This window comes from Cricetulus griseus (genome assembly GCF_003668045.3).
Source record: "Cricetulus griseus strain 17A/GY chromosome 1 unlocalized genomic scaffold, alternate assembly CriGri-PICRH-1.0 chr1_0, whole genome shotgun sequence".
Lineage (NCBI taxonomy): Eukaryota > Metazoa > Chordata > Mammalia > Rodentia > Cricetidae > Cricetulus > Cricetulus griseus.
In genome coordinates this window covers 192,756,034-192,772,273 of record NW_023276806.1, presented here as the reverse complement: position 1 = coordinate 192,772,273, position 16,240 = coordinate 192,756,034, and the positions used below count along the sequence as shown (strand labels likewise).

The following is a 16,240-nucleotide window of genomic DNA, read 5'->3' as shown; positions in this document are numbered from 1 at the left end:
AGTGGGTGTCTCTTGAAGAACTTTTTTTTTTCTTACTATTCCACTGATGTACGTTTTCCACACCAGTCAACTTCAGGTCTCCCTGGAAATAAACTACAGGTCCCAGGATGCACTGCACGGTCCATCTCCGAGCCGGTGGCCCTCGCCTCCTTTGAACGAGAATGGTCGCCGCGAGAATCTGCGGCCGTGGGTCGGAGCAGAGTCTGGAGTCCTGCGTCCACCCGCCCGAGCGTCGCGCGCGGTGCTCAGGCGACCTCGGGGCGCCTTTCTGTTCAGGCGCCACCGCGGGCAGGCCCTGCGGCCCGGGGTCCTCCCCGCCGAGGGAGGGCTCCGCAGTCCTCCTCCAAGATGGCGGCGCTATTGGCGGTCAATTCTGGTGAGCGCGCCTGGGCGGCCGTGGGGTGTCCACGGGAGACCCGCAGGGGCCGCGGGGCGGGGCGGGGCCTGTTCGGGCGTGGGGCGGGGGAGGGAGGCCGCGCGGCGAGGCTCTTCCGAGTGCGAGCGCCACGCCTGCCGGCTCGCGCCCGGCCCGCGGCCCCGCGTCTCCGCGGTTTGAATGGCGCGCGAAGGCGCGGCTGCGGCCCGGCCCTGGAGCAGCGCTTTCCGAGCGGAGGCGGCGCGGCGGGGCCGGGGTGAGTGTGTGCGTGCGTGCGAGAGTGTGTGGGGCGCGCGGCCCGGGCCGGCTCCTTCTTCCCGCCTGGCACCCTGCGAGTGTGCGTGTGTCTGTGTGTGTGCGTGTGTCTGTGTGTGCGTGTGTGTCTGTGTGTGTGTCTCTGTGAGTGTGAGTGTGTGCGTTTGTGTACCTGTGTGTGTTTCTGTGTGTGCGCGCGCGTGTGTGTGTGTATGTGTACACTTCATTGATTTGTGACATCATATGCGTGGGCTTCATATGCGTGGGCCTCATGCGTGGGCCTACCCTTCGTGTGTGTGTGCGCGCGCGTTTGTGCGTGTGTGTGTCTGTGTGCGTGTGTGTCTGTGTGTGCGTGTGTATACCTGTGTGTGTTTCTGTGTGTGTGTGTGTGTGTGTGTACACTTCATTGATTTGTAACATTATATGCGTGGGCCTCATATGCGTGGGCCTACCCTTCGTGTGTGTTCGCGTTTGTGCGTGTGTCTCTGTGTGTGTGTGTGTGTGTGTGTGTGTGTGTGTGTACACTTCATTGATTTGTGACATCATATGTGTGGGTGTACCCTTTGTGTGTGTGTGTGTGTGTGTGTGTGTGTACACTTCATTGATTTGTAACATTATATGCGTGGGCCTCATATGCGTGGGCCTACCCTTCGTGTGCGTGCGAGTTTGTGCGTGTGTCTCTGTGTGTGTGTGTGTGTGTGTACACTTCATTGATTTGTGACATCATATGTGTGGGTGTACCCTGTGTGTGTGTGTGTGTGTGTGTGTGTGTACACTTCATTGATTTGTGACATCATATGTGTGGGTGTACCCTTTGTGTGTGTGTGTGTGTGTGTGTGTATGTGTACACTTCATTGATTTGTGACATCATATGTGTGGGTGTACCCTTTGTGTGTGTGTGTGCTCCCGTGTGCACTGCATTGATTTGTGACATCATATCATGCTTGCCCCCCACAAGTAGATACATAATATACCACTAAAACTTTTTAGAGCCTTGGCTTCCGTGTTGTAGCTGTGTTACATGCACTTTTGGCATATAATATCCCTATGTTAAACTGAACCATTGAGGGAAAGAAGCCGTTGTCAGTACTCCCAGGAGTACACATTGTACAAGAGAGCTTTAATTGGCAGCAAGAAAAGCAAGCATTTAAAAAAGCCAGGAGCCAAGAGAGTTATTTTCTTTTTATTTGTCATCTTTGGGAAGAGCTTAAGCATTTATAGATGAATGGATGGATAAACGAAACATGATGTGCACACAAAGGACTAACTTCAGTATTAAAAAGAAAATCTTGTCACGTGATACACGGAAGACCTTTGAGGACTTTAAGTGAAATACAACACATACACAACAACAACAAAACAACTACACTTACCAAGTGTAGCTACTGTAAAAACAACAACAAAAAAGTAGAATTAGAACGGCAGTTGCCAGCGGCTAGAAAAGTGAGAGATGATAGTGATATTTAAGGAATAGAAAGTTTCAGATAAAAAAAAAAGTGTGTGTGTTGGGGGGTACTCTTATGATGTAGCCTGGGCAGCTCAGAATAGCCTTAGAGCATCACATCCCTCCCTCAGCCTCTCATGTGCTGCGTGGTTGGTAGTTACAGGCATGCACCTCCAGGCCTGCCTTGGCATTTCACTTTTGCAAGATTAAAAAGGTAACACTGTGTTGGTTGTAACACCTGTGTGAATATGCTTAATGCTGCTGTTCACAAGAATAGTTAAGTAGCTATTGTTTGCCATGTTTTCTATTATTTCTGTAGTCACAACAACTTAAGTGGTGTGGAAGGAGAAAAGGAGGGTTGATGACTATAGAGTTTTTTTATACCTGTTGGGTATAACTGGCTTACACTGTTGTGACCTATCATGCCCACCAAGTAGTTACATTCCTAAGCTTGTAAGCAGCTAGTGACACTGCTAGACAACCTGGCCACCCCTGCTTAATTCACAGTGGGGACTATTTCATACCCTTTCCACTTCTCAAACCTCTACCCTCCAATGGACCTAGAGAAAGAAAAAGCGAGCAGCATCTATCTTTTCACTCTCGTGTCTGAAAATCTAGATACTTCTGCACATCGCTTCCTCCTGCGACCTTGCCAGTGGTAAATCTCACCCTTTATGCCCTTCCTCTGTTACTCTCTGTTTCATGTGGCTTCCTCCTGCTCCATTTTCCCAGCAACCTGTCTTTGCTTTCATCTCATGTTCACTTATTTACCATGCTCTTGCTTTTCTTCATTGTCAAACCTTGTAGGGGATTGTCAGTATGCATTCACTGGCTCCCTTTCCACACTTCCTAGTGTTGCCAGCATTTAGTCTGTTCTTATCCTCCTAAACAGCTCTAGTTAGGGTTCTGTGTTCTGTAGTTCACCAAGTTTAGCAGATGTTTTATATTGTGTGTAGAGTCCAGAAAAGGGCATTAGAGTCACTGGAGCTGGAGCTCCAGGTAGTTGTGAGCCTGATATGGGTGCTGGAAACCTAACTTGGACTCTTTGTAAGAGCAGCACTCTTAGCCACTGACCCATCCCTGCAGCCTCAAATTTAGCAGATGTTTTAAACTGTCATCAGTGAGCTTTCAGGGTAAAGACCAGAATCCCGAACATCCTGTACAGGGTGACAATTGCCTACCTCGTCAGATCCATTTGCTGTACTCCTGTTGTCTCGATCTTTTTAGGTATTTGATAGTGTGGCCTGCTTTTTTCCCCGTGAGCTCACTCTCTGTCCTCACTTTCTTATTGCCTGTAGTTTCACTTTCTGTGAGTTTTGAATAAACAGTCTCATTTGCTTCAGGCAGGGCAGATCAATCCTAACTCCCTTACTTACTACGGTATTTGCTACATATTTCTGACATCCCTAATTCATCTTCTAAAACTCCAACTTGCTAAGTATGTACAGAGATGGTGTAACCCAGTGGTTAGGGAATGGATTGGCCAGGGGCAGATCCACTACTCTGGTGTGGATGGCTGAGTGCTAGTTTTTGTATTTGCAGAACAGAGGAAGATACAGTGCTGAACTCAGATTTTGTAAGATACATCATGCAGCCAGGTGGTGTCGGTGCATGCATTTAGTACTGGCACTTCTGAGGCAAAGTCAGGCCGATCTCTAGGAGTTCGAGGCCAGCCTAGTCTACAGAGTGAGCTCCAAGACAGCCAGGGCTGTTACACAGAGAAACCCTGTCTCTAATAACAACAACAAAAGACAGTCATTCTGTGCTTAGGTGCACAGTGAAAGCTCAATAAGGATTATCTATTATGATGATTTCTTAAGAGTCTTTAATGTTTCTTTGCTTTTTAAAAAAGCCAAATGTCCCAGCTAAAATAGTATGTGTTTCTATTTCCTTAACAAACAAAATGTTTTCACAAAATCTGCTATTCACCTGGGAGTTAGGGAGAAGAAAAAGCACTCTTATTGAGTGCCTATTATATGGATGCATGATGCTGTGTGTTTTATTTAGTTGTTTCTTTTCAAAACTTGTAAACTGCCGAGTGTGGTGCACAAGCCTGTAATCCCAGCACTTGGGAGCAACGGGTGATTTCAGACTAGCCTGAGCTGTACAAACTACCTCAAGAAACAAAACAAAAACCCCAAAAGTACACGCACACACACACACACACACACACACTAAAAGAACTATAAGCCTTATGAGTAGATAATTCTGTTTTTTTCCTAATTTTTAATTTAATTGTGTGTGTGTACCCTATCTATCATACCGGAGCCCTCCGAGGTCAGAAGAGGAGTTTGTGAGCCACCCTGTTGGTGTTGGCAACTGAACACGGGTCCTCTGCAAGAACATCTCATGCTGTATACCACTGAGCCAGCTCTTTTGTTCATTAGGTTGTCTTTTGTTTTTTTGAGACAAGGCCTCGCTAAGTAGTCTTGTCTGGCCTGGAACTAGCTATGTAGATCAGGCTAGTCTTGAGTTTATTGAGCTCTGCCTGCCTGTGCCCATGTGCTGGGATTATATTGTGCACCACCTTGCCTGTCTCCTGCTTTGTATAAAAGGAAACTAAAAGCCAGGGGTGGGGTGGGGTGGCTTTCTTAAGAGGGAGGGTCAGGTGGATCTCTGTGAGTTCGAGGCCAGCCTGGTCTACAGAACAAGTTCCAGAACAGCCTCCAAAAGCCACAGAGAAACCCTGTCTGGAAAACCAACTAACTAAAAAGGAAGCTAGCTTACAGAGGGTACAAAGTGCTGAAACCAAGTTCAGCCGGTGTTCAACTGAAGTTTCGGGCTGATTTTTTTTCTTTTAATCTTGTAAGCAAGTTTATATTGTTGCCAAAGAATTCTAATAAACTATACTGTTATTTTTGGCTGGTGTATATAACTTTTTATATTAAGAATGGACATTAATACTTCCTTTTGTAATTGTGTGCTAAAATGTAGACAAGAGTGTGACTAACATGTAGATGACATGATTATTTCACACTGGTTTTATTTTTCCTTTAAGCTGCCAGTTTATGGGGACCCTACAAAGACATTTGGCATACAGTTGGAAATGCCCTTTGGAGAAGACAACCTGAAGCTGTCCACCTTCTTGACATGATTTTGAAGAAACACAAACCTGACTTCATCTCACTGTTCAAAAACCCAGTAGGAAATTTTCTTCTTTGCTTATTAGATTTGCTTTTTTGTTTTTAGATCTTTTTAGTCACGTTTTTTTGTTTGTGGTGTGTGGGCATGAGCATGCCGTGGTACACGTGCTGAGGTAAGAGGACAACTTGTAGGAGGGAGTTCTCGTTCCTTTCAGTGCAGGGACCCAGGGTTTGACGTCAGACCCCCAGGCAGGGTGACAGGAGACTTTGCTGCTGAATCATCTCACCAACACTGTTTTGTTTGATTTTTAAAGAATAAAAGACAAGTGAAATCTCAGTGCTCAGTGTGTAAACATGTCCTTGAACTCTGCTGGTAGTTCAACCTTTTTTTTTTTTGGTTCTTCAAGACAGGGTTTCTCTGTGGCTTTGGAGGCTGTCCTGGAACTAGTTCAAGCTTTTTAAAAATGCCGCTTTCCCATTTTTTTTTTTTTCTTTTTCATAGAACTAACTATTGAATTTATATCCAGCTAAGTGGTAAGTGTAATATCTGAAGATGAGTTAGGAAATGCAGTACAACTCACAAATGCTGATTGTCTTACAAATTTGTAGCCTTCATTGATTACGTATTTCCAGATACACTTCTGAGTTTTAAATCTCTGTAGTGTAATGTAAATTATGTTAGCTGAACTAGTATTTCTTAGTGAAAACATCATTAGTCAGTGTATCTTGAAACCTTCTCAAGTAGGAAGGGACTGGAGTAGAGGGATTCAAGTTAGCAAACTCCTTCCCTTGCTCTTGGGCAATTTTCTGCGTTTTTTTTTTTTTTTTTGTTTTTGTTTTTGTTTTTGTTTTTGAGGTGGTGTCTCACTCAGCTGTCTCTGTTTCTAAGGCTAGCCTGGAACTCTGTGTAGCTGAGGCTGGCTTTTATCCTCCTGCCTTAGCTTCTGGAATGCAGGGATTATACACATGACATGAGCAGTCATGTATGTCTGACAGGTTTTTTTTGTAAATGTACTAGTGTGATCATCTAAGATTTGCAGCATTGTGTTACAAGAAGTGACTTACTGCTTTAAAACATACTATCTTTGTGTGTGAATGCATAGTGCATGAGTGAGGTCAGGAGGTAACTTCTTAACTTCTGATCACTGATTCTGCTCTTTTCACTGTGGGTTCTAGGGACTGAACTCAGGTCTTTAGGCTTGGCAGCAAGTCCTGTAATGCACTAATCCATCTAACTAGTTTGTCAGTTTGCTTTTTAGTTTTTTGTTTTTGCTTGCACGCAAGTGCGTGCGTTTGTGTGTGCATGTGTACTTTCTATGTTTGAAACAGTCTTGCCAACTTGCCCAGGCTGGTCTTGAACCTATGATCCTGAGTAGCTGGGATGGGGTCCTGTTCCACCAGGCCTGACTTTGTTGTGATTTTCCTTAGTAGAAGGAGCCCTGGCTTGGAGCTGGGAACCAGTGAAGCTGAATCTCCTGTCTTGGCTCTCCCCCTTGATCTCAAACAAGTTACTTAGCTTACCTCGGTGACATTTCCCTCTGGGAGAGGAGCTGGACTAAACCATCCAGGGAGTTCTTCAGGATCTAAACTTTGACAGTTTGTTGCCTGTCAGAGACTTCTCTGTGTCTTGTGTGAATATATCAGACAAGGAGTCTTTAGGGGGAGCTAATGAGATAGCTGGGTACTAGAGCACTTGCCTAATGTCTGTCTTTCTGTGGGTTACAGCTCTACCACCACACACAAAAGACTATAGGAAATAAAATCATATTTTATTAATCTATGATTCGCTCTACAAAGTAATACTATAGCTTGTTACTTAATACAGTCATATGTCCATTTGAATTACTGATATGTAACTGGAAAAGTCACTTAGACATGTAGAAAACAGAACGGTATGTTTGTGTTTTCTCTGGGTTTTTTAGTTGAGTAGAAAGTTTTGAGACGGTAGTACTGGATTAAAGAGTTGAAGGTGGTACCAGTGTTGCCTCTTACTCTCCAGTTTTAGATTGCCTGATAAGAAACACCTTTGTTTGTCATGCTACCAGGCTTCATTGTTTTTGTTTTCACTCAGCCTGGTCTTGACTCTGCTTGCCTGGCTCTAGGCGTTAGAATTAGAGAGGCTTGTGCTACCATGGTAAGCCAGTCTTCTGCTAGAGTACTTGTGGGACCTTGCCTCCAATATACTCTTTTCATTACTTGATTATAATCTTACCATTCTAGCCAAAAAATGTTCAACAACATGAGAAGATTCAGAAAGCCAGTACGGAGGGTGTCGCCATCCAGGGGCAACAAGGAACCAGACTTCTCCCTGAGCAGCTCATTAAAGAAGCTTTCATCATCAGTGACCTTTTTGATATTGGGGAATTGTCAGCTGTTGAGCTTCTCCTTGCTGGTAAGTTAACATTTGACCGAAACTCTAATTTGTATGTAGTATGGAATCATGAAGGTATACACAACTAACTTAGAATTTTTATTTAACAAATGGGTTTAAAATGTTTACTTATTTCATGCATGTGTGTATGTATGTCCATCATACACATCCAGGAGCTCTGGGAGGTCAGAAGAGGGCATTAGGTACCGGGAACTAGAGTTACTGGTGGTTGTGAGCCACTTTGTGGTGCTAGGAAGTACTCTTAACTGCTGAGCCTTCTGTCTAGCCCCCTCTTGGGTTGTTTTTAAAGATATAATTTATTTGACAGGATGATTGAGAATATTTCATCTGTCTTGGATTAAAGGGCAAGTTGGGTGATCCTAGTTGTTGATGAGCTGCCTTGAGCTTGGTCTCCACCTAGTAATTTACTAGCAAAGATTAAGTTGCATCTCTAGAATTGCATGGCTCAAGGCAAGTCCTGCCGTGCAGTGAGTAGGAAGGCAACATTTACTGCTTTTTTGGAGTGTCTTCTGGAAGGGGCTTTTTAAATAATGAATGACTAGGTGGAAAATCATATAATTTTAATAGCAATACTAGGAAGAAAGTAAACTGGGCATCGGGCCATAGAGGCATCAGGGTTGATTCAGATAGTTCTGATTAGTGGGCTTAGTCAAGGCTCCTCCGAGGTGAGGACATTTGACCTGAGGCCTCAGTCATGTGCAGATGCCAGCCACCCAGATTTCTTGGGGAAGGCTGGTAGAGGTCTGAGTAAATGCATGTGTAAGGGAAGAAGCCTCCTGAGCCTGGGGCCTGGTGAATAGGGGAGGGTGCAGGACAGTGCAGATGTTTAGATTTTATTCTCATTGAAGTAGTAAGATATTACTGGAGGGTTAGCACAAGCATATGAAATGTAACCCCAAATAATTCAATTTGTGACTGCTATGTAAAGATCACTATTTCCATAAAATACACAGTTCATTAATGATCGCCCAGAGCCAGGTAAAGAAAATACAGACATCTTAGTTGAACCGTAATTTAGCTTGTTGTTTAACTAAAACCCTTTCTGACTGAAGAAAATTAATGAATGAAAATGAGGAAGGTAGTTTTCCCTTGTGTGAGGCGATGCAACTTGACATACTTGGATTTTAAATTTATTTCAGAACTTTGAGCTTTTTTCCTGTCAGTGCTGGAGATAGAACCAGAAGGCTGATTTAACACACATTCCCACTGTCTACTGTGGGAAGACTTGTGTAAAATGTAGGTGCATAAAGCCTCATTTAGTGTAAAGGAGCACAGTCTCATGGTTTAGGGAAGAGGTAGGGAGGTTTTGGTAGGAGGCAGTGCAGAGTAGAGTGGCCTTGAAAGGAGGAAACTCAAATATTTTCAAGAGTTCATATGAGTGAAGAAAAGTGGGTACTACACAGGAAATCAGATGAAAGAGAGTTTGGAAAGTGGTGATTTCTTTTTCTTATTGCTGGGGTTTGTTCAAGCATATGGTGGGTGGCCCTGTAAGTCTGCTATGCCAGGAATAATTCAGGGAGCAGAGGTCCTCAGAGTCCCCTTAATTCTGAGACTCTGCTTATTTGATTCAATCTTGTTGTAAGGATTTGTGTCTCATTTCAAACACATTTGAGCTTTATTACTAAACAATCAATTCCTTTTCTAGGAGAACATCAGCAGCCACATTTCCCTGGCCTCACCAGGGGATTAGTAGCTGTCCTGTTATACTGGGATGGAAAGCGGTGCATTGCAAACTCTCTCAAAACCCTGATACAGTCTAGGCGAGGGAAGACATGGACATTAGAACTCAGGTCTGTTTGCCTCTTGGGGCTTAAGGGGTTAATGTAAAATTACTTGAATTTGAATTTTGGAAATAACAATTTCCCATTAGTATATACAGTTTCAGAAAACTATGATCTCAGGTCAGTAATATACTGCACTACTCTTTCCAGAGTGGTAAGTTAGTTTAAATCTCCTTGTTTGCAAGTGGAAAATCACTAAAAGGATTATTTAACTCCAGTCACTGAGAAAGGATACAAAGAACAAACTATAATTCATCCTGGTTGTTAGTAGTAATAGGCTGCTGTCAAAACAGTATTTTAGTTCATATATTGTTTATTTCTTTTCATTACAGTCCAGAGCTGGTTTCCATAACAACACGCTTTACGGATGAGCTGATGGAGCAAGGATTGACTTACAAAGTCCTTACTTTGGTGTCACAGATTGATGTGAATAATGAGTTTGAGAAACTACAGAGAGAGAGAGGTTTGGGCAGTGAGAAGCACCGCAAAGAGGCAAGGGTTCCATAGGATACGTTCACAGGAGTCTTTGTGAAATCTGGGACAGGAGTTGTGACAGTTGCAATATTCGCTTCACTTAGGCAGAAGCAAACACTGCATCTTATCATCATCATCATCATCATTAGCTTTTATTGGTTCATCTGTTTTATTGTTTGTGTGTTGATCATTTGCCTACATGTATATTTCTGTGAGGATGCCAGATCCCCTGGAACTGAAGTTGCAGATAGTTGTGTGCCACCATGTGGGTGCTGGGAATTGAACCTGGGTCCTCTGGAACAGTCGCCAGCACTCTCAACCACTGAGATATCTTTCCAGTCCTCTCCCCGTCCCCCATTTATTTATTCTTGAACGCATGCACACTGGCATGAGTGTGTATCTGTTGGTCTGTTTAGCCTGCATGTATGTCTGTGTACCGTGTGTTTGCAGTAGCTACAGAGATCACAGAAGAGCAGAGGATCCCCTAAAACTGTAGTTATAGAAAGTTGTGAGCCTCTGTGGTTCTGAGACTCAAACCCAGGTCCTTTGGAAAAGCAGCCAGTGCTCTTAACTGCTGAGCCATCTCTCCAGCCCCATAAAACAGAAATTCTTATTTTGGTTTTGTTTTTTTTTTTTTTTTTTGAAATAGGGTTTCTCTGGCTCTCCTGGAACACACTCTGTAGACCAGGCTGGCTTGGAACTCACTGATATCTACCTGCCTCTGCCTTCCAAATGCTGGGATTAAAGGCATGGGCCACCATTGCCTCCCCTGCCCCCTGCTGGTTTTTTTTTTTTTGGTGAGACAGGGTCTCACTATATAGTATTTGACTGGTTTGTACTTACTATGTAGACCAGGCTAGCCTCCAACTCAGAGATCCACCTGTGTGTGGGATTCAAGGCATGAACAACTACCTCTGTAGAAACTGCATTTTAATGTATAGACTGCTCTGCTCATGGCATTGATTTGCAGTTGTGTGTCAGTGTTTATGTTTCATCTAGTTCTTTCTGAAAGGAATTCATCAGTACAGTTTCTTAAGGAATTGAAAAGAGAGGTCTAAACCCTAAAATTTGTTTAGAATTTCAACAATTTTCAGATCACTCATGGATTCAAATTAGCTGATTTTGTTAACCTTTATGGAAGATAGTCTACATTTTGTAATACCAGACTTGCCTAAAATTTATGTCACAATCATGTTTCTACTTGTAGGTTTCTGATCTCATCAAGGAGTGCAGGCAATCTCTGGCAGAAAGTCTTTTTGCCTGGGCTTGCCAGTCACCATTAGGCAAAGATGATACCCTCCTCCTTATTGGACATTTGGAAAGAGTGACAGTTGAGGCTAATGGCTCCCTGGATGCTGTGAACCTGGCTCTCCTCATGGCGCTTCTTTACTGTTTCGATACCAGCTTTATGGAGCAAAGCACAGAGGAGCGGGACGGTATTGCGTCTTATATTTATACCTTTTAATGCTGCCTTTTTCCTAGAGTCTCACTGTGTGGTTCAGGGTGGTTCAGTGTGTGTGTGTGTGTAGACTACTTTCAGGCGTTAATTGTTTCTCTCCTTTCACCGTGAGTCCAGGAGGTAAACTTAGGTTGCCAGGTTTGGCAGCAAGCACAGTCACCCCACTGAGCCATCTTGTGTTGAACTCTTGATCTTCCCGCTCTAGCCTTCTGAGTGCTGGGATTATAGGCATGAGTTACCACACACAGCAATTATAAGCTTGTGCTGCCACACCCACCAATACATCTATTTTCACAATCAAATTTCAAATTGGTAAGAGAACATTCAAGGAGGACAATATTTTAACTTCCACAATTTAAATTTTCCTCTTTGTTTCTGTCTGTGTAACTCAGGCATGTTTGAAACATTTTAAATGTATGATTACATTTTTTTGTTGTTTTGCATTTTGAAACAGGGCTTCTCTGTAGCTTTGGAGCCTGTCCTGGAACTCTCTTTGTAGACCAGACTGGCCTCAAACTCACAGAGATCTACCTGCCTCTGTCCTCTAAGTGCTAGGCTTAAAGGTGTGTGCCACCACCACCTGGCATGTGACAGCACATTTTAAGGCTGAGGTGAGAACTGAGTTATAGAGGGATTGCTTAGCATGTGTGAAGCGCTGAGTTTGTTCCCTAAAGAGCCTTAGTGGTAGTTGTTTTTTGTTTTTGTTTTTGTTTTTGTTTTTTTGTTTTTTTGTTTTTTTTTGAGATTATGATCAACCCCTGGCTGTTTTGGAATTCTTTGTAGGCCAGATTGGCCTTGAATTCAGAGAGATCCTCTTGCTGGGCTTAAGGGCTTAAATGTGTGTGCCATCATGCTCGGCTTTGTTCCTATGCAGTTCGTTTCTTTTGAGATTTGAAATGGTTGTCTTACATGATAGATAACAATGTATTCATGAGTAAACATGCCTAACTTCACTGTTTTGTACCATGTTCACATTTTTAAAACTTACATGAAAACACGGAATCTATTTCATATTTGACATTGTGTGTGTGTGTGTATGTAATGCTATCTTTAGAGAGCATTTATTTATATTTTGGAAATCTTATATATGGCAAAAAGTGAGAGCCTCTTTTCTAATTTCTGCTATGTTTATGAAAATAATTGAAAGTTGTTAACTTAAAATTTAGCATTATCTTTACTTTTTAGTTTTTGTTTATATCATGCTTTGGATTTTTTTTTTTTTTTTGGTTTTTCGAGACAGGGTTTCTCTGTGTGGCTTTGGAGCCTATCCTGGCACTAGCTCTGTAGACCAGGCTGGCCTCAAACTCACAGAAGAGATCCGCCTGCCTCTGCCTCCCGAGTGCTGGGATTAAAGGCGTGCGCCACCAACCCCCAGCTCATGGATTTTTGATATATCAAATAATTAGTATTAATTAGTCATAATTCCTCTTGGAAATGTTGTTTTTTACTTTTATATATTCCTGTGTATTAAAAGTGAGAATTTACTTCTGTTCTTTTTTGGTGAAGTAATCTATTCTTGCGTTTCCAGATATGATTCATCAGCTTCCACTGTTGACAGAGAGACAGTACATTGCAACAATTCACTCTCGGCTCCAGGACTCGCAGCCTTGGAAGCTCCCTGGGCTGCAGGCCACTGTTAGACTTGCCTGGGCACTGGCGTTGAGGGGAATATCCCAGCTCCCTGATGTATCAGGTAAATTGTAGGTGTTCTTGTTATGAGAAAGGATGTATCAGCCCCTAATGAAAGTTTGAGATAACTGACTTGAGCTGTCACACATAGCAACATTTTTATTTTCCTCCTTTAAAATTATTTTTAGATTTTTGTGTATAAATGTTTTACCTGCAAATATGTCTATATACCACATGTGTGCCTTGTGTTTCCTGAGACCCAAGAATCCCATGGAGTTAGGAATGGTTTCTAGCTATCATGTGAGCTGGGAATGGAGCCTGGGTTTTCTGGAAGAGCAGCTCTTAACCACTGAGCAATCTCTCAGGCCCCAAGTGCATTTATATTCAAATGTCAGATTTTAAATCAGGGAGAGGATATATAAATATGAGAGTGAGAAAATACAATTTCTGTTTGATAAGAATTTGTAAGCCAGGAACAGTGTCGTATGCTAGCACTTTAATCCAGCACTCAGGAGGCAGAGGCAGGTGGATCTCTGTGAGTTCGAGGCCAGTCTGGTCTATAGAGTAAGTTCCAGGCCTGCCAGGACTACACAGACTATCTCAAAAACAACACCGCACCCCCACCCCCCAAACAAAACAAACAAAACAAAAACCTTATAAAGTAGTTCTGAGATGCACTATTTTTTGCTGTCTCAGAGAAGAACTTCATAGGTTATTTCCCTTTCTTGGATCTAGTGACAGAGCTCTTTAACCTTCAGAGTAAGAGTTAAAAGTTGAAAATTCCAACAGGCAGAGTCACACTGATTTTGTTTCTTTTTTGGGATGCTGATGATTGAATTTGGAACCTTCTGCATGTGTTAGGTGAGGGAGGGTTCTGCCACTAAGTTATATTCCCAGTTCTTTCCTTTTTAAACAGAGTCTCATGTATCCCAGGCGGCCCTAAACCATGTAGCTGAGGGTGTGCTTTAACTACTGATCCCCCTGCCTCTACCTCCAAAGTTCTGGGATTATTAAATGTGTACTACCACAACCAGCCAATTATTACTGTTTAAAAAAAAAAAAGTGTTTTTTTTTTTTTTTTCGATTTTCATTCTTGATTTTGTTCACAAGCTTTTCTACATTGTATCAAACTAAAGATTTAGTGTTTTTATTTTTTTAATTCAGTGTGTTAGAAAGGAGACATTTGGATCAGTCAAGCATAGATAGGGGAGTTGACTTAAACTGTATTATTATATAGGACATCCTGTTTTACTGTCTATGTTTGTGAAATTAGAATGCTTACATGGTTTGCCTTGTCAAGTGCAAGCTATACTTTCATTGTGATTTGAAATACAAAAATTGTCACTTCTGTGACTAATTGGTGCCATCTGTGCACTGGTTACTGGATAAGATGCAGTTTAAGGGAAGAAGAGTTTCTTTTACTTCCTGCTTGTGAGGGTACAGTTGTGGTGGATGCTGCGTGGCTGCGGGAGTGAAGAGCTGCTGTCATGCCTGCATCCCGGAAGCAGAGATAATGTGGCACTCTGCTATTTTGCTTTCTTTTCTTCCTAGCCTATGGTATGATACTTACCACATTCAATGTGTGTATTTCCTCAGGTAAATCTCTGGAAGGCAAGGCAGGGTGCCTCATACCTTTAGTCCCAGTGTTTGGGAAGCATAGGCAGGTGATCTCTGACTTCAAGACCAGCCTAATCTACAAAGTGAGTTCCAGGCCAGCCAGGGCTGTAGTTGAGATGATGTCTCAAGAAGCCAAACCCAAACCAAATCAAAACATCAAAAAGAAAACCTCTCTGGAAAGGTCCTCCAAAAACATGCCCAGAGTTGTCTCTCTCCACTGATTCCAGGTCCAACCGGGTTGACCTTTTGTACCCATGTCAGTGTTTTCCAGTCCTGATGATGGCGGTTGGGTGAGCCCAGTGCCTGGTTTGAGTGTGCCAGGGCACATCTCCTGGGCTCGGCATCTCCTTTTCCTGAGATAGCAGCTGTCAGTACCCAGCACTCTTATTGTTTTACAACATTTTGTCCATCAGTATTGATGCTGTTTCAGGGGGTTCACAGAAACAGTCATTGCTGTTAGGAATCTTTTCTTTGTAGTTTATTTTAAAAAATTACAGTGAGTAGATAGCTAATTAGATTTTTATATTCGTCTACAGATTTTTTTTCTTTTTCATTTCCAAGTCTTTGGTTCAGTACTTTTATGACATGAAATTACCCAACTTTAAGTAGGTATGTGATAATCAGATTTTTTTTTGTTGTTTTTTTGTTTTTTGTTTTTTCGACACAGGGTTTCTCTGTGGCTTTGGAGGCTGTCCTGGAACTAGCTCTTGTAGACCAGGCTGGTCTCGAACTCACAGAGATCCGCCTACCTCTGCCTCCCGAGTGCTGGGATTAAAGGCATGTGCCACCAATGCCCGGCTATAATCAGATTTTTTTTATGAAAAAATTATTTGTGTGTGTACATGTGTATGAGTGTGTGTGTGTGTGTGTGTGTGTGTGTGTGTGTATACACACAATGGCAAAGGACAACTTGTAGGATTCATTTCTCCACTTTTTGAGTCTCAGGGATCAAACTTAGGTCATCAGGCTTGGCAGCAGGTGACTTCACCTGCTGACCCATCTTGCCAACCATGATAATCAAATCTATACCGTAATTTTTCTTGCCTAATCTTTTTTATTTATTTATGCATATGTGTATATGTCTATGTGTATGTGTGCAGAGACCAGAAGAGGATGTTGGGTCCCCTGGAACTGGAGTTACAAGCTGTTGGGTGCTATCTGACTTGTTACTGGGAATTGAACTTCAGCCCTCTGAAAGAGCAGCAAGTGCTCTTTACCATTGAGGCATCTCTCTAGCTTTTCATCCCCGAACCCAAGAGGCACAATAGAATATGCCCTGGAATAATTTGTAAGACTAAAAACTATGGTCCTAGTTTCTAGTCCCAGGTCTTGGCCTACTTAACCCTCATTTGTTTTTCCTGTTCATGCTCTTACAAGCTTTAACAGTCAGTGCTGCTAGGGCTTTCTGTTTGGTGCTCGGGACTGAACCCAAGGCTTCAGGCACGTTTAGCATGTGCTCTTCTACTCAGCTTCATCCCAGTCCTAACCATTTTTAAACTATGAGAGTTTTTTGGTTTTCTCTTTTTTATGTGCACTGATGCTTTGCCTGCATGTCTGTCTGTGTACAGGTGCCAATCCCCTGATGCTGAAAATTGAACTTGGGTACTCTGGAAGAGCGGCTAGTTCTCTCTCTCTCTTTTTGGGAGGAGGGTTCGAGGCAGGGTTTCTCTGTGGCTTTCGAGATTGTCCTGGAACTAGCTTTTGTAGACCAGGCTGGTCTTGAACTCACA

The 16,240-nt window shown here is 42.9% G+C and overlaps 1 protein-coding gene across 2 annotated transcripts in view; it reads left to right on the top strand.

Annotated features, from left to right (window-relative positions):
• Window positions 1–348: 348 nt before the first annotated feature.
• Window positions 349–16,240, top strand: part of Nup205 (nucleoporin 205) — a 69,919-nt gene continuing 54,027 nt past the window's right edge. For both annotated transcript variants that reach the window (XM_027391455.1, XM_027391456.1), the window contains exons 1-7: window positions 349–376; window positions 5,074–5,216; window positions 7,379–7,550; window positions 9,196–9,340; window positions 9,664–9,823; window positions 11,013–11,241; window positions 12,793–12,957. In XM_027391455.1, the coding sequence (XP_027247256.1) occupies window positions 349–376; window positions 5,074–5,216; window positions 7,379–7,550; window positions 9,196–9,340; window positions 9,664–9,823; window positions 11,013–11,241; window positions 12,793–12,957 (1,042 nt within the window). The remainder of the gene's footprint in view (window positions 377–5,073; window positions 5,217–7,378; window positions 7,551–9,195; window positions 9,341–9,663; window positions 9,824–11,012; window positions 11,242–12,792; window positions 12,958–16,240) is intronic.